Source organism: Pinus tabuliformis, chromosome 6 (assembly GCF_031772625.1).
Source record: "Pinus tabuliformis cultivar Carrire ecotype Pingquan chromosome 6, CPIR1, whole genome shotgun sequence".
In the NCBI taxonomy this organism is placed as follows: domain Eukaryota; kingdom Viridiplantae; phylum Streptophyta; class Pinopsida; order Pinales; family Pinaceae; genus Pinus; species Pinus tabuliformis.
In genome coordinates this window covers 1,420,131,693-1,420,156,254 of record NC_142292.1, presented here as the reverse complement: position 1 = coordinate 1,420,156,254, position 24,562 = coordinate 1,420,131,693, and the positions used below count along the sequence as shown (strand labels likewise).

The 24,562-nt window shown below is 37.7% G+C and overlaps 1 protein-coding gene across 3 annotated transcripts in view; it reads right to left on the bottom strand.

The window, feature by feature from the left end:
* Positions 1-1,079: 1,079 nt before the first annotated feature.
* The window catches only part of LOC149263958 (Integrase-type DNA-binding superfamily protein), a 170,220-nt gene continuing 146,737 nt past the window's right edge, over positions 1,080-24,562 (bottom strand). For all 3 annotated transcript variants that reach the window (XM_089427135.1, XM_089427142.1, XM_089427129.1), the window contains one exon: positions 1,080-1,459. In XM_089427135.1, the coding sequence (XP_089283261.1) occupies positions 1,332-1,459 (128 nt within the window). In that variant the 3' untranslated portion in view covers positions 1,080-1,331. The remainder of the gene's footprint in view (positions 1,460-24,562) is intronic.

The following is a 24,562-nucleotide window of genomic DNA, read 5'->3' as shown; positions in this document are numbered from 1 at the left end:
TACCATGTATAACATTATACTTTTTTACTTTTTTGTAACTTCAAAATTTACTACTTCGTTAAATATCCATTCTAACTTTCTGCTTAAATGTGAATACTTGTTATGTTCACATTTGCATCTTTGCTTAAAAAATAAATTCTAATATGGTATGTTCTCAACAGAGATGAGAATGTATCCAAGTTTTCCCCGAAAAAAAGCACGAATATACTGCAATCATATATCCTCAACTATACACAAGGGAAAAAACAATTTCTCCATCTGATTCATTACGAATATGTAACAATTGTTGGTTGCGTTCCATAACTATACGCTAGGTGTCAGCATTGATGGTTTCCTTTCCATGGAGTTGAACTTTACCGATTTCGTTGCCATCAATTTATTGAACCCCATTTCGAAAGAAAGCCGGAGCAGACGTATTGAACATTATATCACCTTTGTCCTCAATGGACTTTGATTTTACGGTAACGGTATCAAGCACCAGCCTCGCAAACCAATGAAAGCTTTTACAGGGGACCATGAAAGACTGCAAGACTCCATCTCCGATTGGAAGCAAGGTGCATGGTGTTATTGCTTCTAATTTCGTGTTTCAAAATATTTTTAAATTGAATGCATGCTTATATATTTTAACAACATGAAAGTTCTGAAGTCCTTCAAGTCGATGCTTATTGGAATACCTGTATTCAGAGAAGAGAATACCCATCTATCTGTCACAGCCATTTGTCAAAATTAGAATACTATAGAATTAATAGAACGCATAAACATCTTACACATGCATATGGATTCCTTCACCAAAACACCAAATAGAGGTCTTCCAGAATGGGTAGCCACTATCTAGAGCCCTGCAATAAGCATAAAGTTTTCAGGCCTGTGTGACTTTCTTGTGCAATGTACGGAACTATTTTAGTAATTTGAATCATTAAAAGAAACATTAAAAGCAACCCACGGGTATTGCTTGTAAGAGCTGCTCAGTGCAGTCAGAGTTTAATGGTTCTCCAAATAGAAATAAGAACAAAGCAAATACCAAATACAAGTTCTGTCACTTTTAATGAGTATAACTACAGATGCCTCGATAACTGAAATAGTACAAACAATTGAAAACTTTTTATTTCACTTGACAATGTCAGGATTCATTTCCTGATAGATCTATTGCTATTTTAGTGACAATTTGCCCAAATGAGGGCTTTTATACAAATAATTAATGTATAATGTCCTCCAGTAAAATAATCTAAGTAGAAACTAAATGAAGGCTGCTGATACAGCTGCTCCTCTTCCATTCTTTTTTAAACTAGTTATAATCATAGCTCATCCCAAGTCCATGTTGCAAACAATAATCAGAAATTTGATACACCTGCATCTGCTGCCTGCACAGTTGATGTCTGTGCCTTAACTGCTTGTTGACTGGCTTGAGCATGATTTAGCTGCTTTTTCCGCAATCCTGCCTCAAGCTTCTTCTGGTGTTCTGGATGTCAAGAAAAGTTCATGACATCAGCATACAAATCCTAAGCAGTAGAAAAGACTTGTTTGCTCTCAAAACAAATAATAATTCAAATTCACTTATACCTTCATTAATGTACAAATATGCATGTTTTCATATATTCTGCAACTAATTTAGCATTTATATATATATATGCTCCCAGGACACTGCACTCCTGAGGTTTTTTTTTTAAATGATGCTCCCACTCTGTTCCATGCTCTGGCAACTGTGTGGAGGACCAAGACTAGTGCCAATCCACAAGGGCAATGGAATCAAGAGAAAAAGCAAAAGGGGTCTAACTAATGGAGATTTCCTTGTCACACCATTACAATTGCACAATGACCAGCCAACATGGAAATAAGGATTATGAGAGTAATTGAGGGCCATACACAATGTGCACCATCACAATCACAAACTTGAATACAAAATAAGAACATGCAATCATGAAAAAAAAGTGTAACATGGAATTGTGAGCCAAAAGGATAAAGTTGGAGCACACCCTAAAGAGTGATCAACCCCAAGACACTTCTCAACTACAACAACATGAGAACAAATAAACCATACACGTGTCATCCTTTATCTATGAATACACCAAGCATCCCCAATATCAAAGCCACAATAAAAAAACTAGGAGGATTAAAATCCCACACTAATTCCTTCTCATATGACAATAATTGCACATATAGGTATTTTTTCTAGTATCAACTTGCATGGCAACTCTATATAACACTTAATTATCCATGAGACGAGCAAAGGGAAAATGACAACCACACATAAGCTTGCACATTGATTTATTGTTCCAAATGGATCTTTTGCTAAGCTCCATAGATTTTCTTTATTAATCCAAGCATCCTTCAAAATAGAGGGTAAATTCTTATATACATTTCAGCTCAACTCCTCTACAATAGAATATTATTGTGGTTTCTAGATCCATTTATTTATCCTAGGAAAGTACTAAAAAAACACTAGAAGGACTAAAATAATACATAGGAGAGCTACTCAATAACAAAACACCCTCTTAAAATACTAGAATAATGACACTGCAAAAGTCAAAGTGCCATGTCTTTATCCTCAAGCAGCATGCTTGTGCAAGCCCCATGCAAGGACCCATTTGTCCCCTTGTCCTTTAGAATGCTCAAAAAAATTCTCCAAAACCACTCTTCATTAAAATAATTTGTTTGCCAAGTTAAATGAAAGGGTACATGTTCCAAGAGGCTCCTTGTTCAAGAAATAATATAAAATAATATCCACTAGTGGTGCGCACTTGATTCTTATGCATAATGGAGGCCATGGGACCACATTGACTCATCAAAATAATCTCAACCGCAGACATGCCTTAGAAAGATGTGCAAGAAGATGATCATGGGACCATGTTGACCAAGCAAAAATAACATAAAATAGACATTGGAGGTTGTGCATTTGATGAATGTGCCAAAGTAGTTAAGTCTCTTGGATTTAGAAGCACCCTACCAATAAAATAATCCTTCAATGGACGCTCTTGAGAAATATGCAAGGGAATCATATTGATGAAGCAAGATCAAATAATATATCATAAGTTGTACCCTTGAAGAGTGTGCCAAAGTATTTGGATATGCTTTCTTGGATCTAGCATTAATGCTAAATTAATAAATTAATCCTACACAAGTATTCCTTGGAATATTGAAAGAGGAACATAGTAACTAGGTTGAACAACTATAAATTCTCCTTGAGGAAGTGCACCCTATGAGAGTGTGTCAATAGTAGTTGAATCTCCCTGATAAATGTGCAAAATGGGAGTGCTCTCTTAGATAAGGTTGTTAACCACTTTGAGATGCCAAAACCATGCCAAAGATTAAAAAGCTAGTTAGGGCATTTTCTCCAATGCAACAACCAACTCAGCCCTCGGGAATCTACCATCGAAATGTGCATAAATATCCACTTTGGTTGTTTTTGTTGAACACCTAATCCATTAAGGTTGGTGTGGAGGAATGCCAATAGTCATAGGAGTCCAAGAGACCTCTTGGAAGAAGAAAACCAAGGGTCATTAGGAATTGTATTTATGTGTATCATATGTTTAACTGAAAGCATCTCATGTTTCATCTAATTTTTGCCTATTTTTGTGAGTGAGCTTAACATGGTACCAAATCCTCTCAGCTCTGCACCTTAGTACTTTGCCTCCATGTTGTCATGTTTTTGACCTAGACCACACCATTTTTGGTCCGCTCAGACCTGCCTCTCTACCCATGAAAAATGTCCCTTGGCCCCTCAACCTAGGAAATTTCCATCCTTGCTTGTCAACACTCGCAGCTAGCAGATCTGTGCTCTACCTCTTGTCTCGATGGCATTGTTTGAGCACACTCATTCTCTACAATTGTTTCTCCATTTTCCCAAAAAATCAAATGCCTTCTATCCACAACAATCATATTATTGTCTGCTCTCCTTGACCTAGTTTGTGTGCGAGCCAAAACTAACGCGTCCACCGTTTCACTGTACCTATCTACTTTTTGTTGCATGCCTCCAGTCTAAAGATGTTACTTTGAATAAGTGAAAACGTTTAGCCTTTTGGTAATTGTTATCCTTTCTTTTGCAGTGGTCTCCCTGGTATCACTCTGCCATTCTAGCGTTAACAGTCAACATACAAGTTGAATATGTCAGCCTCATAGTGATTCAGAGTCGTGCTAAACCCCTGCCTCACCTTTGCACCTTGTCTTGAAAGGCGTGTAATTGACACTCGGGGCCAAGAGAAATCTCTGTCAGTAGAGTTTGGGTCGATGTTTCTCTTATAGCCTTCGCTTTGGCCAAGTGGTTAAGTCACTGATGAAAATTTGCTTGAGTTCTCATTCCATCGACGATTCTACTTGTTCAAAAACCTAGGGCATCAAGATTAGGTGATTTCTCTATTAATGATAATTGCTTGTGAATGCTTTTACTTCAATAGATTATGATCTTTTCTCTAGTTAGATTATTATAGTGTTCTTCCTCATCAAACAGTTATCAAAGCATAAATAATAGAGACAAGGGACACAGAATGTAGGCTATCAACGAGGGCCAAAACCTCCCCTATTTAAGAGGAAAACCCAAATGAATTCTTCTTCTTATAGAGATTTCAATTGATGAATACCAAGACCAAAAACCTTGAACTAATTGCTTCTCCAAGACCAAAACACAAAGCTTCATTGACAAGTTTCTTCGAGTCAACGATAGTCAACCTTCTTCTTTCGTCCTCTTTCTCGGCTACCTTTCATAATTTCAGCCCCTTTATTTAGGTCTGCAATCTTCGACCCTAATTCAAAAACCCTAGTTGCAGCTTCTTGGAAAGTGTCACCTTCTAGAAAATGCCCTTGATTTCTTCGCTTAGGATAGAGTCTCCTTCTAGCTTAACTTGGCTTCTCCTTTGACTTGCCCTTCTTCAAATTCGGTTACCCAAGATTACTACAATTCTTCTCGGTTTCTTCTGCAGCAAATGATCCTCCTCTTCTTCGCACGTGTGATATTAAAGTGACCCAAAACAGATACGAAAAATGATGCTAGAGACTTTGCTCTTCCCTTTCCTCTCTTTGCTGATGATGAGGCCCCTTCCCAAGTGATCTTCGCACTTCTTATTTCAGAGTTGTTCTTGACCAAATTGCTTGCTTCCAAATGGGAGTCGAGTTGCCTATATATAGTGATTTTCCCATGCATCTAAGCTGAGTTGATAAGGATCTAGGCTAACAAGCCCTTTGGAGAGGTTTCATTATTCCTTCTTGAAGCCGACTTGTAGGAGGTGTTTTTGCTTGGTCTTGGAGGGCCTTCTTATTCATTTAGTGACTCATACAAAAACGATGACCAAGACGGGTTGTTCATACATGACATTGACTCAATTTGACTTTATGACCAATCCTAAGGGCTCACAATGGGAGACTTTCCTAAAAATAAAATTCCTTGCTCATGAAACCCATGAGACGAGTATTACAATAATAATTTTATTTTTCTTCTTTGCATCAATTACATAAAATCACAATTACACATGTCATTATGAAGACCAAACCTAGTTACACTTGTCAACACTACCAAAGGGAATACTTTGTTGTGTCGACTTACTCTCTCCCCCTCTCTCTCTCTCTTAGACACTTTGGATCTAATCTCACGCTTTACCTCCAATATTTGGCTATGTTTCTAGCAAGTGTTGCTTGGCATAATAGAGTGCAAGGGCATCCATTTTGAGAAACCTGGCCACCGAGGTGCTCAGTTTTTCCTCTTTTGAGTTTGCTCTGGTGTCCACTGTTGAGAAATCTAGGGCCAACTAGATTAGGTGATTTCTCTTACTTTGGTAATTGCTTGTGATGTATTTTACTTGACTTGATTAGCTTCTTCTTTTACTTGATTATAATTAATGTTCTTATCATCAAACAACTACCAAAACAATAAAGAACATTGAGACAAGAGGACACAAGATTAGGGCCAACTAGATTAGGTGATTTCTCTTTGATAATTGCTTGTGATGTATTTTACTTGACTTGATTAGCTTCTTCTTTTACTTGATTATAATTAGTGTTCTTATCATCAAACAACTACCAAAACAATAAAGGACATTGAGACAAGAGGACACAAGATATAAGCTATCAGCCAGGGAAAAAACCTCTCCTCTTGAGAGGAAAACGCACAAGAACTCTTCTCTTCTTATAGAACTTCAAATGACAAATTCCAAGGCCTATGACCCTTGACCAAGACCTCTCCAAGACCAAGTCAAATTTCTCCTTGAAGCACTTTCTCAAACTTGCCTTATAGTAGCCTTCACTTCTCGTTTGCCCAATAATTTCGACCTGCAATATTGACTGCAACTTTGGCCTCTCTTACCTATACCTTTCGGCCTCCTGCACTTCGCACATGTGACAGATTTGAGGTATTTTTAGACTTCTTCTTACCTTCGCTTGGATAGGCTTCCTTTCTTTGACTACTCGGCTTGTACTTTCATACTTCTTTGACCCTTGATCCACCTTCTTGACCTGACTGTAATTTAGTCTTTCTGTAGCTTGAGAATGTGCCCTAATTACAATCCGCATGTGTGAGATATTAGCCTAAAACAGACCTTGAAAGACTTTGATTTATCTTTCCTCTTGTCCTCTTCCTTCTTCGCTTGATATGAGACTCCTCCTTGTCTTTAGATCGAACTTATGTGATGTGATTGGATGTCCTTTGAATGAGGTCGAGCACCCTTATTTATAGGCTTCTTGTTCTAGCTTGTAGGTCGACTTGTCAATGTCTCTACGCTGACCTGTCACTTGTAGAGGTCGACTTGCTGTTTGCACTTAGAAAAGGTCTTGGAGGGTCTTTGACTCTATTTTTGACTCAAATAAATTTTCTTTACAATATGTAAAATGCCCAAAAGGGTCTTCCATACATGACAATGACTCAATTGACTTGTAGACTCGATGACAAGCCCTAGAAGCACTCAATGGGTGTAGGGAAAGATGACATAACACACATTTGGGTGGACTTCATCGTTGAAGTTTCATTTGGGCTAAGGGGAAGCCTTTGGAATACCTTTACTGGGGGAGACAGCGATGATGGAAGGGACCAACGATAAAGATATGAGGGTAGGGCGACCAAGGGCGCCAACTTGACCAAAAGCAAGGATGCAATGACTGAAGTGCGTTGGGTCTATTGAAGTGGACAAGTTGAGCAACCGAAGTCGTGAGCATCGAGTTGAAGAGAAGGGTGCATGGCAAACTTCATGCAGGGACATCAAGCAAAAGCACTTGTAGAGATGTCGCATATGGGCATCATGAAGAAGTCCCAAAGTGAGGATGTTGTGCAAGATAGACTTGTCGATGCCACTTGAAGATTTGAAAATGGACCGATGGGGATGCTGGGCATGTTCAAACAGCAAGGCCATGGTCGTTTTGAAGAAATACACGAGCAGCCTATGAGAGCATTCATACGACAAAGTGGGCAGAGGCAACTTGCGATAGCACTTGAGATCGAGACAAGTGTGCCTGCCGAAGTGTTGGATGAAGATGATTCGTAGGAGCTTATGATGACTTGAGAGAGAGTTGAAGTCGATGAAGACTTCATATAATGGTGGTCTTGGACTATCTGATTTGTTGAAAACTTAGTCAGTTTTAGACTTGACTTTGATGTGGTATGGAACACATACCTTGGGCACAGTATGGGAGATGTTCGTGAGTGACTTGATGGATGCGATAGAGACGAGACACCTTGGAGTTGGATGGTGGTTGCTAGATGGAGGTGCCTTGGTGGGAGCACTAAGCCATGGGTTGAGTTTATGAGACTTAGCCACTTTTGATGGACATGGAGGTTGTTGGTCTATGACCATGGGTAGCACTTCGATGAGATGATGAGGCAGGTGTAGACTTGCCCCTTTGACAACATTAATGGGTAGCATATCGTAGATGAGATGGAGTTTCTTCATGGACTTGGGTATGGCACATTGAGCGTTGATTGGAGGACTGATGTGTAGAGATGGGGAGAGTTCTTGATCGAGTTGAAGATGTGGCAAAATGTTGGAGAAACAACCAACAAAGGCATGAGGAGGTGCATTCTCATGGATTTGGATGTGATGGTTGGACTGGCCATCCAACTAGTTTGAGTCACGGGGTCCAGAAATGTGTTGAGATGTGTTTGAGTTGAGTAGGAGTATCGCAGCAGCAGAACACATGATGACAAGATACAGTGGATTAACACAATATGAGTTGCGACCAAACCACGCAGCCGAGTTTGAGCGAGCAGCCTTCTATGAGTTGAGGCAGTGTGGAGGATTGCGATGAGTTGTCGTTGATGACCGTGGATTGAGAAGTCTTACCCACATGGAGTCATGAGCCTTGATAAAGGTTTATGCGATGAAGGCAAGGAGTTCATGCAGCAGGGACGATTGACGTTGGAGTTGGTGGCACTTTGCGACATTTGGTCTTGGCAATGGAGTTTTCCGAGATGGTGTTGTCGAGTGCGACAACCTTTTTGAAGTGGGTGAGGATGTCAAGGCCCTGAGTTGGCACCAAGGCCAACGGACGCCCATGACTGCCCACGAACACATGGAGAGTCGAAAAACCGAAGTTGGACTGATTTCAGAGAAAGCGCACGATGGACACGCTCGCACAAAGGCAGGGCGCCCACCTATGTGACAAGGCGACTTGGTGGCAACTTGGCGATGAGTGCACGTTGGAGGGCGAGTTGAGAGGCGCGAACGTTTTATAGCGGAGGGTGCCCACACAACTCGGGCAAGAAGCATGCATCACAAACTTATAGCGACCGACTTGTGGACCCGTGCCCACGGGAAAGCCCACACCAAGGGGAGCACGGGCACCAAGGCAATGCGACACGACGACAAGGCATAGCAAGCAAGCAGTACAACACCATGAGCGGGAGCGACGGGTGGAAGGAGCGACAACGGTGCAGAGTACACAACGAGCAAGCGACCAAGTTCGGGTAGCGTGTGTGACCGGCGAAGCGACCAGGCAAGGGCATGCTCGCCCATCGGCAGGTTGGCCCAGGGGCGCACCCACCCATAAAGGGGGCGTTCAACACAAAACTTAAGGGTCTGCTCGAACTAATGAAGGAGTGTCAGCCACATAATATGAAAAGGCAAGAACACCTATATATTGGAGAGAGGAAGCTCGATCAAAGGCAAAGAAGTTCAACCAAATACATTGCAGAACAAGACAACGATATCGCAAAAAACTAGAAGTTTGCACAAAGGACAGAAGGATGCAGCAAGAGGGCACAGGCAAGGTGGGGCTCGCCCTGCGAGCCAACAAAGTTGGGCAAAACTGTTGGTCTTTGTTTTGGGATGAATTTTTGCGGTTTCTGGGCAAGTCGACATGCAAGCAGACTTGGGCAGAACACACAAGCATGACTACACGACTTGGGTAGAACGTGCAGGGAAACTTGGGCAAAACACAGGTAAGGGCTGCACGACTTGACCAATGTGGGTGGACGAGTTGTTGGCCCAGGCCAGGCAATTGCCATGCCTTCAAACTTTGTAAAATTGTTGTTGTGTTGTATTTGTAACAGTTAATAAAGCATTGGAGCAAACTACTTGGGGAGTTTCCCCCTCCCATCATAAAGTTGTGTTCATTGTTTAAAATTTGAGATATAGCACTATTGTGTTGTTGTCATGTTTATTTTGGAATAGATATTATCGCAAAATTGAATAATTGAAGTAAAGATAGATTGAATGAAGTAATTTCTGCTGCATAAATAAAGAAGTAAACACTTAACGAAAAATTGACTAAGTGTTTTTGAGAGGTGTAGTTCGAAACTTGAGTAGTGTTGAAACAAAAAAGTTAGACAGTGCCGCACGATTTATTGAAGGGTCAAGTTGGGCAATTGCCCAAGGCGTCAGGGCTTGGCCAAAAATGACCTCATCAATAGGCCCTTGATGTCTTCTTTTCCTTGTGATGATGATTGTGAGCTTCGCAAGAATGCTTCAAGTGTAGAACCCTTCTATGAATGAGCTAGGGTTTTGATACTCCTAGGTTTCTTCCTTCAAGATAATGAGTGGGTTAGTCCTTCGTGATGATTTCCTTTTGTTCGGCCCTTATGTAACCTTCTTGATGGTTCGATGTCCTTTTTTGATGTCTTGACCTTTCTTCATACTTCTTTTGATGGTCCTTCTAAAAGTTTCCCGTCCTTGTCTTATCACCTTAGCTCTTATAGCATGTTGAGAAATCTAGGGGCAACTAGATTAAGTGATTTCTCTTACTTTGGTAACTGCTTGTGATGTGTTTTACTTGACTTGATTAGCTTCTTCTTTTACTTGATTATAATTAGTGTTCTTATCATCAAACAACTACCAAAACAATAAAGAACATTGAGACAAGAGGACACAAGATATAGGCTATCACCCAGGGCCAAAACCACTCCTCTTGAGAGGAAAACCCACAAGAATTCTTCTCTTTTTATACAACTTCAAATGACAAATTCCAAGACCTATGACCCTTGACCAAGGCCTCTACAAGACCAAGTCAAACTTCTCCTTGGAGCACTTTCTCAACCTGAGTCAAACTTGCCTTATAGTAGCCTTCACTTCTCCTTTGACCAAGAATTTCGACCTGTAATATTGACTGCAACTTCGGCCACTCTTACTTGTAACTTTTGGGCTCCTACACTTCGAATGTGTGACAAATTTGAGGCAGTTTTAGATTTCTAATATGATGCATCTTGTCATACTTACAACGTTTCTTATCTGACAGTGATCTTTTAACCATGGTAGAGGTCTTTTCACCTCCTACTTCTACTTGTTATGTACCTGAGAGACCTTCATAGTGAAGATTTATCCCTACCTTCTTGGATTTCTTCTCATCAGGTTCTTCTACTTCTTTGTTGATATGGGTTTCAATTCTTTCTTTTCTTTTCTTATTGTCCTTCTTGAGAATAGGGTAGTCTCTCTCGAAATTCCCATATTCTTGACAGCCATAGCATTGGATCTTTGACATATCGATCTTTTTCTTCTTTTTAGGACCAAACTTCCCAAACTTTCCTTTTCTACTAGCCATAGCAGCGAAAGCTTGAACTTTTTCATTTGATCATATGTCACTTTTTGTCGTCAACCTGGTTTCTTCAATCTTACATAATGACCAGAGTTCACTGTGTTGAAGAATCTAGGGAAATTAGAGTTAATGTGATTCTTCTTATCATGATAACTATTTGTGAGGTGTTTTTAATTTTCTTATTAGCACAATCTTTAATATTAGAGTGTGTCTTCTTAGTTCATCAAATAGCTACCAAAACAAAGAGACAAGAACACGAGATGTTGGCTTTCTGCTAGGGCCAAAACCTCTCATTCTTTGAGAGGAAAACCTACACAAAATTCTTCTTATAGAGATTCCAATTGACGAATACCAAGACCATGACCCTTGGCCTATTAGGCCACTCCAAGACCAAGACACCAATCCTCTTTTTTGTCACTTCTGAGATCATCTTCATTATTGCTGCTCCACCGAAGTTATCATTATTGCATTACTGAGATCTTGAAACCTTGCCGCACCTTCATCGGGAATATCGCTGCACTTTTACTGAGATATTCATTATGACAACGAGATCATTACTGTTGCACTATTGTCACATCTTCACTAAGATATTCTCCTTGTATCTGTGTCTTTATCAGGATCATGATTATATCTATAAGGATGCCAAGAGATGTTGAGTCACTGTGAGATATACCAAGATCATGATTGTGATTTTTCTCCCTGCATTTCACCATCATAGATATGTTGTTTCTGTCTAGTATGTTGAGACAGAGTATGCACCGAGATCCTCACCATTATAATCATGCTAAGACTGTGAATGTGAACATGCCAAGAGGGTATTATAACAAATGTGTCGAGACTGTGTGCTACTGTGGGATCATTGTGATCCTCTCCATCGCAATTGTGTTGAGACTGTAACTGTGCTACTCATCTGAAAAATACACATGCTGCATCATGGACAGACTCCGCAATTACCTTATTGTGGCCATTGTTTTAAAAAACGGCCGAGTCAGACCGAGCTAATGCCTAGCTGGGCCAGCTCGGTCGCTGAAATGAAATGGCTGGCCGGGTTGTTACCGAGCCAGTCATTGACTCGGTCGACTCGGTAGCAACTCAGTCGACTCGGTAATGACTCAGTCGGCTTGGTAACAAGTCGACTGGCTTGGCTCTTTGACAAAAATCCTGAAGCACATTTGTCAAAAGTTGTTCCGCCTCCTACATATCAATGGTTTGGTTGTTGTTTATTGCATATTTATAGCCCTAAAGTAATCTATCATTGTGAGAAAGTTTTGAAATTTACAAGGCCAAAATATGGTTATCCTAGTGGCATGAATTAGAAAACAGAAACAATGCATTGAGCCATACTATGTTTTTAAAAAGGCAAACGTTCTGGCAATGGACTAATAAATACATATTTACCTCTGATTGTTTTGGAGCTTGACCAGAATTAAATAAAGGGTTTTGAGACTTCATTAGGGGCAGAGAATTGGTATTATTGTTGTTGTAGTCTAGTGATTATCCTTAGGCCGAGGCAAAAAAGAATCCTGACCTTGGTGGCTAAGTATGAACTTTGTATTGGACAGTGCACTGGGTGCCATTTTGATATAATGGATATATTCATGAGCCTACTTTGATCATATGTTGTCTTCTCTCTATATTCTAAATTTTTGTGTATGGAAACATGAGTGAAAATCTTTAAAATTATGTTTTTTATAAAAAAAAAATATTTAATGTATTTTTTACAAAGACCGAGTCATTGAAATCAAACCAGCCGAGTCGATACCGAGTCGGAGTCGGAGTCGGAGTCGACCCTCAGCCGTTTCAGAATCGGAGTCAGAGTTTTAAAACATTAATTGTGGCATACAAAAAACCTTCCTGTAACTGACATCTGAAACTTCAGAGGGATACGAGTCTTGCACCTGTACTTTTGCGAAGTTCAGTGGGGTATATACTATATATAGTAGTTATGTCTCCATAATTTAACTGACATGTCACAGTGAACTGATGTGTCTCTATTTGCAAGCCGGCGTGACTTCTTTAGCTTATTTCATTCATTTGCAGGCCGACATGACTGTGTTCTTCATCATTTTTCTTGCTGCCTTCTTCAAGAGGATTGTGCTTGTCTTGGAGAGTTGATCTAGACACTAGGTTGACTCATATACATTACATAAATGCTCAAGAAGAGCTCTTCATGACTTTGACTCTTTAATAATAAATCCTAAGGCTCTCAATGGGAGCCATCTATTAAATAAGCCTCTTGCTCATGAAACCCATGCAGCAAGGAATAATAATAAATTCATTTTCTTGTTTACAAAAATCATAATTACAATGACATGAAGACCGAACCTAGTTATACATTATTCAACACACTGAATGGGGTGGCTTCCTTCTTTACATACATGCTTGATACAAAGTTGCCCCATTCATCAAGTAGTGCATTGAGCACCATGGTGGTTATTTCTTTGTCGAACATTATTTCCCCTAACTCTTGCAGTTGGTCTCTTATTTGTGACACCTTCATAAGCTATGAGGCTATCCCTCGTCCTTTGATACCTTCATCTTATATAGCTCGATTCTCAAAGATATAACTTCTCCTGCAGTACTTACGAAGAACAATTCTACCAACTTCTCATAGATTTCTTTTGAATTCTCCAACTTTGCTACATAAGGGATTAGGGAATATTTGATTGATTCTATAAGGATTCTTTGAGCCCTTATTTCCCCTTTCATATATTTCAATAAAGCTTGAGCTTCTTTTTGTGATGGTTTAGTGATTGAACCCTTAACATGTCCAATAACTTCATTTTCTATGAGGTTCAAATTTGTCCTCTTCTTCCATGCAAGGAAATTTGATTAGCCAACCAGTTTGTTACTCTCCTTGTAGAATAAAGTCATTTTAGTAGTAGATTCAGAAATAGATATAAGGATACTTACTTGTCAAGGGAAGATGCTCCTTTGATGATGATATCTTCAACTTGATGCCTTCTTCATGATGTTCATCCTTTATTTAATGAGAGGAGATTACTTTGATTTCCTTAATCTTGAACATGGCAATTCCCTTGGATTTAGAGGCTTCAAGATGCTTTAATGTGTAGTCCTTCTTTGAGTGGAGGTAGGGTCCTTGAGGTCTTTTTTTCTTGTGATGATGATTGTGAGCTTCCCAAGAATGCTTCAAACGTAGAACCCTTCTTTGAATGAGCTAGAGTTTTGAGGTCTTCTTTGATACTCAGTTTCTTCCTTCAAGATAATGAGTTGGTTAATCCTTCTTAATGATTTCCTTGTGCTCGGCCCTTATGTATCCTTCTTGATGGTTCGATGTCCTCTTTGATGTCTTGACCTTTCTTGATACTTCTTTTGATGGTCCTTCTGCAAGCTTCCTTTCCTTGTCTTGTCACCTTACCCCTGATACCATGTTGAGAACTCTAGTGCAAGTAGATTAGTTGATTTCTCTTATTTTGATAATTGCTTGTGATGTATTTCAAATTTATATTAATTAGTTTCTTCTTTCACTTATTATTATTATGTTCTTATCATCAAACAACTACCAAACCATAAAAAACAATGAGACAATAGGACACAAGGTATAGGCTATCATCTAAGGCCAGAACCTCTCCTTTTGAGAGGAAAACCCACAAGAACTCTTCTCTTCTCATAGAACTTCAAATGATGAATTCGAAGACCTATGGCCCTTGAGCAAGGCCCCTCCAAGATCAAATCAAACTTCTCCTTGAAGCAATTTCTCAACCTAAGTCAAACTTGCCTTATAGCACCCTCCAACTCTCCTTTGACCAAGAATTTCGACCTACAACTTCAACCACTCTTACCTGCAACTTTCGGCCACTTTGGTATCCCTACAATTTCGCACATGTGACCAATCTAGCGCAGATTGCAGTGATTCTCTTCTTTGCTTGTCTAGGGCTTATCTCCTTGCAACTTCAGCTTGCAAGAATGTTCCTTCACATGCTAAATTTCAGCTTCTTTAAGGTCTACAATATTTCATTTTAGAAACCCTAATTGCGGCCATACGTGTGAGAGATTATGTCTAAAACAGTGTTCAAAAACCTTTGTTCTTCCTTCCTTTCGTTACTCCTCTTCCTCGCTTGGTTATTCCTTGTCTTCTTGAGCTATTGATCGAACTTCTCTTATTCAATCTATCAACAAAGAGCTTGAGGTCAACCTCATATATAGGCCTCTTGAGGTGGTCGAGCAGCGCTTCCAATAGGTTGACTTGTCACTTTGAGAGCCGACTTGATCTCCTTGAAGGCCGACTTGTTGTAGCATGTTTGACTAGGTCTTGGAGGGTCTTTGACTCAAATAATTTTTTCCTTACAACATGTAACATGCCCAAAAGGGTCTTTCATATATGACAATGACTCAATTGAATTGTTCACTCAATAACAAGCCCTAGATGCACTTAATGAGTGCTTGACCTAAAAAATAATTTTTCCTTGAGCATGAAACCCATGCCTTGAGAATGACAATAATAATTTTATTTTCTTTACATCAAATACATAAAATCATGATTACATATGTCATTATGAAGACCGAACCTAGTTACATATTTCCACACGTGAAGAGCGCAAATTATTTTTAAGAAAACAATAATTTGTGAGTAGGGAAGCTTAATATTCAACCCTTTGGGCCTGCAAATTCTAAGTAATTAATGGTAATGTTAAAAATATGTTATGTAATTAATGGCAATGTTTAAGACATTCTCATTTATCTTTCATTTTCATCCTTTTACTTAGATTGTTAACATTACCATTAATTGTTTTAAGATATTTGAGAGTGGTTCCAACCTCACTATATTTCATATGGAGAAAGTAGAATTTTAGATCTCAATCAAAATTTAACAGTCTTAACAATTCTTAAGATTTTGGAATTGGGAGAATTGCAACGTTTCCATTGGATTTTGTCATGTATGATGGTATAGAACTAGCATTTAATCAAAAGCTCCCAGCCTTCTATGTACCTTGATGTTATTGGCGGTGATTATTGAACTCCTCTATCATGACCCTATTTAAAGTGTACCCATTGCTCAAACAAAATCTAAATTTGACATGTTAAGCTTTATCTATCTTATTTTAATGCTTGGAGGGTGATATTGATGATGAGTATCCCAATATAAGCAATGATTTTGAAGATATGTAGGAATTTGTTGTAGCATGATTTTCTTGGGCCTTCTATATATATATATATATATATATATATTGCCCATTTCAAATATGTGTTTCCATTGCCTCGTAACATGCAACTTAGAGATGTAAGCTCGATTATTCCTCTTCATGTTTTTTTGTGTTGAAAATGTTCATTATTGATGTCAAAAGTTGTCCAAATGAAAAAGAAAGTTATATAGTCAAATAGCATTTTTTGAGAACTTTCTAACAATAGGTGGCATGCCTTCTAGCTTCTCACAATTGAGGATAATTGATCTTTTGAATCTATTTATTTATATATATTTAAATATCCTACCTTTGCTCAAGTCAGCCCTAACCCAATGTCCAAAGAACTATAAATAGGCATTGAGGAGGACAGTTTTAGCCATCGCTCCAGCTATGTTCTATTTTAGGGTAGTAGAAATAGCAAGTCTGAGGTCCATACCTCATGAACCATTAAGAAGTGATGTGAAGCTGAGTTGGAAAAAAAAAATTGTGAAGTATTTACTACCCTACCCGAGTTGTAAAAAGGCCTTCGACACACTTTTTGGGAAGGTTTTACAGTCTGTTTTTAAAGCCTAGCCACAAGTTGAGTTACAATTGACCTTGTTTCTGTTAAGGAGGTTGAGTTATGTTAGACATTGAGTTTGAGTTCTATTGAAGACTGAGCTCTGTTCGAGGTTGAGTTCTAGATTGCTCTGGTTGGAGGTTGATTCTTGGTTAGACGTCGAGTTTTAGACTGAGTTCTAGTTGGAGGCCAAGTCCTAGTTGGCAGCCGAGACCTGGTCGGAGGTCGAGACCTAGGTATAGGCTAAGTGCTAGCCCTAGAGCAGTGTTGGGTACAAGCTATCAGGAGGGCATACCTTCTTTTGAACAGATATTAAGCCTAAATATTGACTCTTGAACAGTGAACAATTGTATGTTGGTGCTTACTAAGGATTGATATCCTCATCTTGTTGACTGGTTGGAGCTTGCAATTTTGTAAGTTAGTGTTTAGAGAGGATTGGTGTCCTCACAACTAGAAAAAATAAATTGAAGACTATCAGAAAAGCATTCAAGTGCTTTTTCCTCTAAGTTTGGGTTTTCACTTTAATCTTTTTGTTTATGCATTGTGTTGATGATTGATTATGTGATGAGATTTCAGTTTTAATATTAATGAAGTGAAAATAATTTAAATCTATGTAATATTGATTCACCCCCCCCCCTTAGTATCATTGTGTATGTCCAACAATTGGTATCAGAGAAAGCTTTTTCAAGAACAATCTAACTGTTGGAAGAAGATCTTGCAGACACTATGGCCAGTCGAGAAGGCTCCATCAAAATTGCTTTGTTTGATGGAACAAATTATGCCTTTCGGAAGATGAGAATGAAAAGCCTCTTGATGTCTCTTGGTGTTCAAATTTGGTAGTCTATTATAGATGAATATAACTTTCCATCTCCTCTAATTGATCAAGATGGTAAAAAGGCTTATGTCCCCAATGCCAAAACTATGAATTCCATTTTAAATGGCTTGTCAAATTCACAATTCTAAGCAACTATAAAGGAGATAACAAAGTAAATAAGGCAAAGCTTCAGACCTGTCGAGGACAATATGAAAGCCTGAAAATGAATAATGAAGAAGATGTTGCACCTTATTTTCTTTGAGTAGATGAAATGGTTAATTCTCTCAAAGTATATTGCTGCTAGCATGGCTAGTTGTGAGGCAGTTTGGCTGAGAAAGTTTTTTGTGAAACTATTTGAGTAAGTTCCAGACACAACAATTATATATTGTGATAATAAGAGTGGGATTCGTCTTGCAGAAAATCCTATTTTCCATGACAAGTCCAAGCATATTGAGATCAAGTATCACTATATCTAGGATATGGTGCAAAGAGGAGCAGTGAGGCTCTATCACATCTCCATTGATGATCAGGTAGCTGACATTCCTACCAAGCCTTTACTGAAAAGAAAGTTCTTGGTTTTTAAAAAGCATCTTGGACTTACGGACGTGACCCTTCCAGTAAGCAGTCACAGCTAATCGAGAACACTAAGTTGTCTTTCCCCCTCTGTCAAAGCTCACAAGATTAAGGAATGATGTCGGAAAGCTTTTGAGGATGGGGGACCTCTTGTGTAGTGTGTGTTGTTAAACCTCAAAATTACCCTCTCCTTAACATTTTTTCTCACCTTTTTCCCTCACTTTCTCATAAAATTACAGACCCAATCAATGATAAATGCTAGGTTTTGTCTTAAGGAAAGCATTAAAATGATCGCCATATTATGTTTTCATGTTCTTGCTATTTGAATAGATTTTTGCAAATTAGCTACAGAACGCAGCATAATCTGCAACTAAGTGTGGATTTCGTAGCTACTCTCATGGTTTGGCAGATTCCAGGTGTCAAATGAAGAATTGGGCCACATGGGCATTTCTAGAATCATCTCCACATGGATTCTATCCTATTCACTCCGTCCAGATCGACGGAAAAGCAAGCCTAAGGTCACGGTCAAAGATGAAGTCAAAGTACGTTATCCGAAAGCAGTAGGACTCTTGATTTGCTCTTTCGTACCTAATCAAGAGTCTAACAGTTCTGTTGTAAATCTAATTCAAATTAGCCACCTGTAGCTAATCAAAAATTTAAACAGTCCTATTGCAATTCGAATTAGCCACCTGTAGCAAGTTTATCTCATAAACAGTCATGTTAAATTTAATTTGAATTAGCCACCTGTAGCAAGTTTATCTCATAAACAGTTATGTTATTTTCCTTTAAATATCAGTTGCATGGAACTGAGAAAGAAGTTAGAAGTTGGAAGGAATTACGTGTTAAGTTCAGGCTTTTTGTTGATACTCTGTATTCAGACTTCGTTTTTTCATAATACAAATTTCATGTTGCTAATGATCATTTAAAGTGCATCCTTCACTAGCTAGCATTCCAGCCACGTCAGTTGCAGAGGGCCCCTGCACTGAAGGACGTTTTTCATTTGTTGTTTTTAGTTCAATTTCGATTACTCTGTTTTCAGCAAATCTGTTTTCTAAATTAGGATGATATTTCATTTCAGTTTTTAATCAATAGCATAATGATAAATCACAATTGTGCAACCTTGTTCTTCTAAGACATTTCGTGGAGAAAAACAACTCTATTTCCAAGCATAAGAATATACAATTGTCTAGTTTTCTCACTGTTTTGTCATTCATTTTCTTATAACAGAATTGTCAATTAACTGTGTTAATGGATATTTTCAAAAGCCATTTCAAGATGATGATGATCTTAAACTAAATGGTTAAATGTCTAATTCATACAGTGATTGAATTTACTCAGTACAATGTTAGTTCCCTAAGAACTTAGGAACTAAGGTATAATTGATTTCTTGCACATCACTTCAAGAGGGTAATGCTTCACATTTGAATGTTGGAGAAAGTCAAAAATACATTAGTTGTTTATAGTTAGTTTCACATGTTTTTATCCTTTTTCTTTCAGATCCTCACTTAGTTGCATCACTGATATTCCCAATAATCATTTCAAGGAGATTGATTTAATCATATTCCAAAACTGAATGGTTGAATGTTTAATGAATGCAATTACTGAGTTACCTTATGCATCAATTTCATTCTTGGTTTTAAGAATTAGATCCATGGATTAGGACTAATGATAAGATAAGATAGATGCTATGTTTTTTTTATTAGGTTCTAACTAGCCAACAGTTCTTGGTCCATTTTTAGGAAATTAGATTAACTTAGGAACATTTTCTTTCCTTTAAAATTCATTAGATCCACTTAAATTTTCTCATAGTTTCAAGTTGTACATTCTTAGACATCAAAGAACAGAAACTCCCCAAAAACAACATAAAATACAAAACAACGAAGTAAAAAAAAGGTTAACTAAGCACATATAGTGCACCACACTTCATCAACTTACAAACCTCGATTGATAATTTATGCAAGCAATTTAGGACACTAAATTGACGAAACATGTGCCACAAGGGTAGACCTCAATATGCATCTAACCCACAGTCTAGGGCGTGGGAAGAGCTACCTATCTGGCCAATAGGTGTAGTGAGACTTGTCTATGTGACTTGTCTAGGATGCAAGTGTTCCACCACTTGACATTTAATGAAACTTGGTAGTGTTTGATTCTTGTCTATGTGACTTGTTTGAGTCTTGTCTATGTGATGCTTGTGTTCTATCACTTAATTTTTGAGACGAAAATTGGTTGAGTGTAATCCTTGTCTATGTGACATGTGATGATCATTTTCTTTCCAAATTTATGTCAAGTGGATGATTCTTCTTTAAATTGTGCCTTCATTGTTATAGATGTTACAAAGCAGAGTTGAACTGAGATGAGTGAAAGAGATCAAAGGAACCAGAGATCTTTGATGCAGAAAGAAATTCCTCCCTAGCTGAGAAGGAGTGTTTAAATTTGGTAGAGCAGAGATAAATTTCTCTTAGAATAAATCATATCTTTCAATTATGTTTGAACTACCTATAATACAATTTCATTTCTGACAATTCTAATATGACTTTCCAAAAATAGTAAGTGACATCTCAATTTGGAAGTGACTTTCCAAAAATGGAAAGTCATGTCTAAATGATCAAAGATGATCTCGACATATGGAATCCACTTTAAAATCAAATCAATCATGATTATACAAGTCAAGAATTAATATTTTATCCTTACTAGTATTACTATTATTATTATTATATTATTATTTAGTCTAAAGTCATTCACTTTTAATGGATTAATAAAAATGAATTCTCAATAGCCTCAATGGAATAAATCAATTAAATTGAGAATCTCTTACTTGGAAAATTGAACCTCTCTCTTGGAATAAAATAGTAATTCCACACTTAAGAGAATGTAACTCTCTCTCACTAATTCAATCTATGGAAAAAATGTAACTACTCTTCATTAAATGCACTTGTAACTCCCTCACTCAATTCGATTTGGAATTCGCACTAAAGATTCTCTCATGTCTAAGTGTTACTTTCTCTGTTCCTAATTCGAATTGTAACTCCTCAAGACAAATGTACCTTCCTCTCTATTTTTGGGATGAGTTACACTTCTCCTTAAGTAACTCCTCCCTCATGGAATTCGATTCTCCTATTGTTGGTTCAAGGCATGAATTCATTTTGTAACTCCTCACCTTTCTCATCTATTTAACCAAGAGCAAGCAAGAGTTGAGTGTAGCATGTTCATTGTGAAGAAGGAGAGCAAGTGTTGAGTGTGTGCAAGAAAAGTGTGAGAGCAAGTAAAGAGCAAGAGTAAAGGGAAAGCTAGAGCAAGTGTGAAGGACAAGATCTGATCAAGAGAATGAGGGGATCTTCAAGCAAAGAGCAAGAGCACTTTAGCTAGAAGTTGGTCAGACATTGGTGACTTTATTCATTCTCATTCTCTCTCTCTCTTTATGCTCTATTGAACAGTTAAAGAAATCTAATAGAAGAAAAATCATTTGCGTTTTCCCCCTTGACGGATTTTTCCCTGGTCATTGGACCTAAATCTCAATGTCTCATATTTGTGTTTGGTTGTCTTTATATGATCCTTAAGTTTATGTTCTATCTACAATTGTTGATCTGAAAGATTTTGAAAAATAAATTTTCTTTCTAAGTAATTGTAACAGCATAGAACATTTAATTTTCTGCTAAAGTACTTTCAAATCCTAGCACAAAACATTCAGTTTTTTGCAAAGTATATTCATTTTTTTGCATAGAACTTTCAAGTTTCTGCAAAGAAATTTTTAAGTTTCTGTATAGAACTTTTAGTTTTTAACATGGTATCAAAGCCTTGGTGAAGACAAGTCATAGGAGACCAGAGATTACCTGAAGAGACCCCACTTACTACCAAAGTTTTATGATCAAGATGACTCTATCCTACTTCAAGGTAGAGGAGAAGTTGAATGATGCCTCAAACATTCTGGTCCATGGAAAACAAGGCTAGATATCACTCTTGAAGAACACAAAGTTCTAGATTATATTGAAGGCATAGTAAGTGATCAATCAGAGAACGCAAGTGTTGTTGTCAAATCCAAATATAAAAAGGGTGAAATCAAAGCTAGAAAAATTATCTTTGATTTTCTTTGTGATCATCTCATTACTTATGTTTCTGGTTTGAAGAAAGCTAAAGAAATGTATGACAAATTAATTGGCATGTTTGCAATTAATAACTTGAAGCAGTTTATTACCTTAAAGAATCAGTTGAAAGACATCAAAATAAACAGAAGAGAGACAGTTCAAGCATACTTTCTAAGAATAACCAAAATCAAGAATCAACTGTCGACAGTTGGTGAAGTTGTACCCATCAAAGAAATGGTGTTCACTGCGCTTAGAGGCCTTTGTCCTATTTGGGAGACTTTCATCACCACCATCAGCAATATCAACATTATTTCCACATTTGATGAGCTCCTAGGAAAGTGTATTCAAGAGGCCAGAATGATCTCCAGAGAGAAAATTTCACATCATGAAAAAGGAGAACCCACTGCATTTCAACCTATGACAAGAAAAAAAAAAGGTAAAAAGGCTCTCATCATTTTTCAAAGAAATTTGCTTTCAAATCAAATGATTCCTTTAAAGGGAATCTAGACATGACAGATATTTACTGTCAAATACATGGTCACTTTGCTCGTGACTATAGAGAAAGAAGAAGAGCACCTAAATTCAAAGACAAATCTGATTGTAGAAAAGACACTTCCGAAAATCAAAGAAAAAGTCATCCTAAGAAAACAAGAAATCCAAGGTATAGAAATAATGCAGCGGAAACCCAATCAGAATATTTTGTTGTTTTTGCTCCTTCCAGTGCTTCTTCTGCAGATTCATTTGATAGTTGGCTAGATGATAGTGGTGCTTCCAAACATCTTATTCGTTACAATTTGGTAAAGATCACCAGAACACAAGTCATGAGAGGTATGCCCTAAATCTCAAAACCAACAAGTGTCATCTATGACTCTTGCCAACATGGGAAACAAACAAGAGTGAGCTTCAAGTCAAAGGAGTGCTCAACATCAAGACCACTAGAGTTTGTTCACACGGATCGATGCGGACGAACAAGAATACCAACCCTGCAAGGTGAAAGGTATTTTATGTTGTTTATCGATGATTATACTAGAATGATATGAGTTACATTTCTTAAAACAAAATGAGAAGCATTATATACTTTTAAATCATTCAAAGCCTTAGTTGAAAATTAAAACGATCTAAGAATCAAATGTTTAAGATTAGATAGAGGAGATCAATTTACCTCAAATGTCTTTAATGAATTCTATGAGAAACATGGAATCAAGAGGCAACTTTCAATTGGAATCGTAGAAATAAAGAACAGATCAGTGCAAAAAACAACAAGAACAATGTCGTTGGGGGCCAAATTACCAAATAAGTTTTTGAAAAGAAGCAATTGGTGCAACAGTTTACATCATGAATAGAGCACAACTCCAAGTTAACAACAACAAGACACCATATGAGTTATGGAAAGGCACGCCAGCTTAAGTGAAGTATTATAGAAATTTTGGAAGCAAGTGTTAAATGAAGATAAATGATGATATATTGGGCAAACGTGATTCTAGAGTAGACAAGGAAATCTTCCTTGGATACTCAACAAGAAGTAAAGCTTTACAAATGCTACAATAAAAGACTATACGAAGTTGTGGGATGTATTGATGTGAGAATAGGTGAAGCTTGGACAGACAAAGAAGAAGAACAAACAAATATGAATTCATAAGATACCATCTACGTGAAACAAGAAGAGATTACTACAAAGGAAGAACAAGAAAAAGAAGAATAGTATCCATCCAAGACAACTTTTAAATTTGTGCAAAAACATCACCCAGAGAACCAAATTATTGTTGATGTTGATGCAGGGATACAAACCCAGAGAAGAATGACCAATTCACTAGGAAAATTAATTTTTTCCTTATTATCCAAAATGGAGCCAAAGGACTTTGCACAAGCTAGTAAGGACTAGCATTGGGTGAATGTTATGGAAGAAGAATTGAATCAAATTGAGAAAAATGGAACCTAGGAACTTGTGCCACGACCAAAAAATAAAAACATGATTGGGACTAAGTAGGTATTCAAAAACAAAATGAATGAAGATAGAAAAAATATTAGAAATAACGTGAGACTTATGTGTAAGGGCTATGCACAGATTGAAGGAATTAATTTGAAAAAAACTTTGCTCCAACTAGCAAATTAGAAGCAATTAGAATGTTTTTGGCATTTGTGTGTTCTAAAGGATTCAAAGTTTATCAAATGGATGTTAAATCGAACTTTTTAAATGGAGATTTAAAGGAAGAAGTATACATCGAAGTTCAAACAACCAGAATGTTGAAGGTTTTGACTTGCCCGAAAATAAAGACTATTTATGATGTGTGCAAATTGAAGAAAGCTATTTATAGGTTAAAACAAGCTCCAAGAGCCTAGAATTTTAGGCAGGACCACTATCCTCAACAACAAGGCTTCAAAAGAGGGGTTGTTGACAACAATCTCTACATCAAGATGGAAAAGGACAACTTATTAATTACACTTG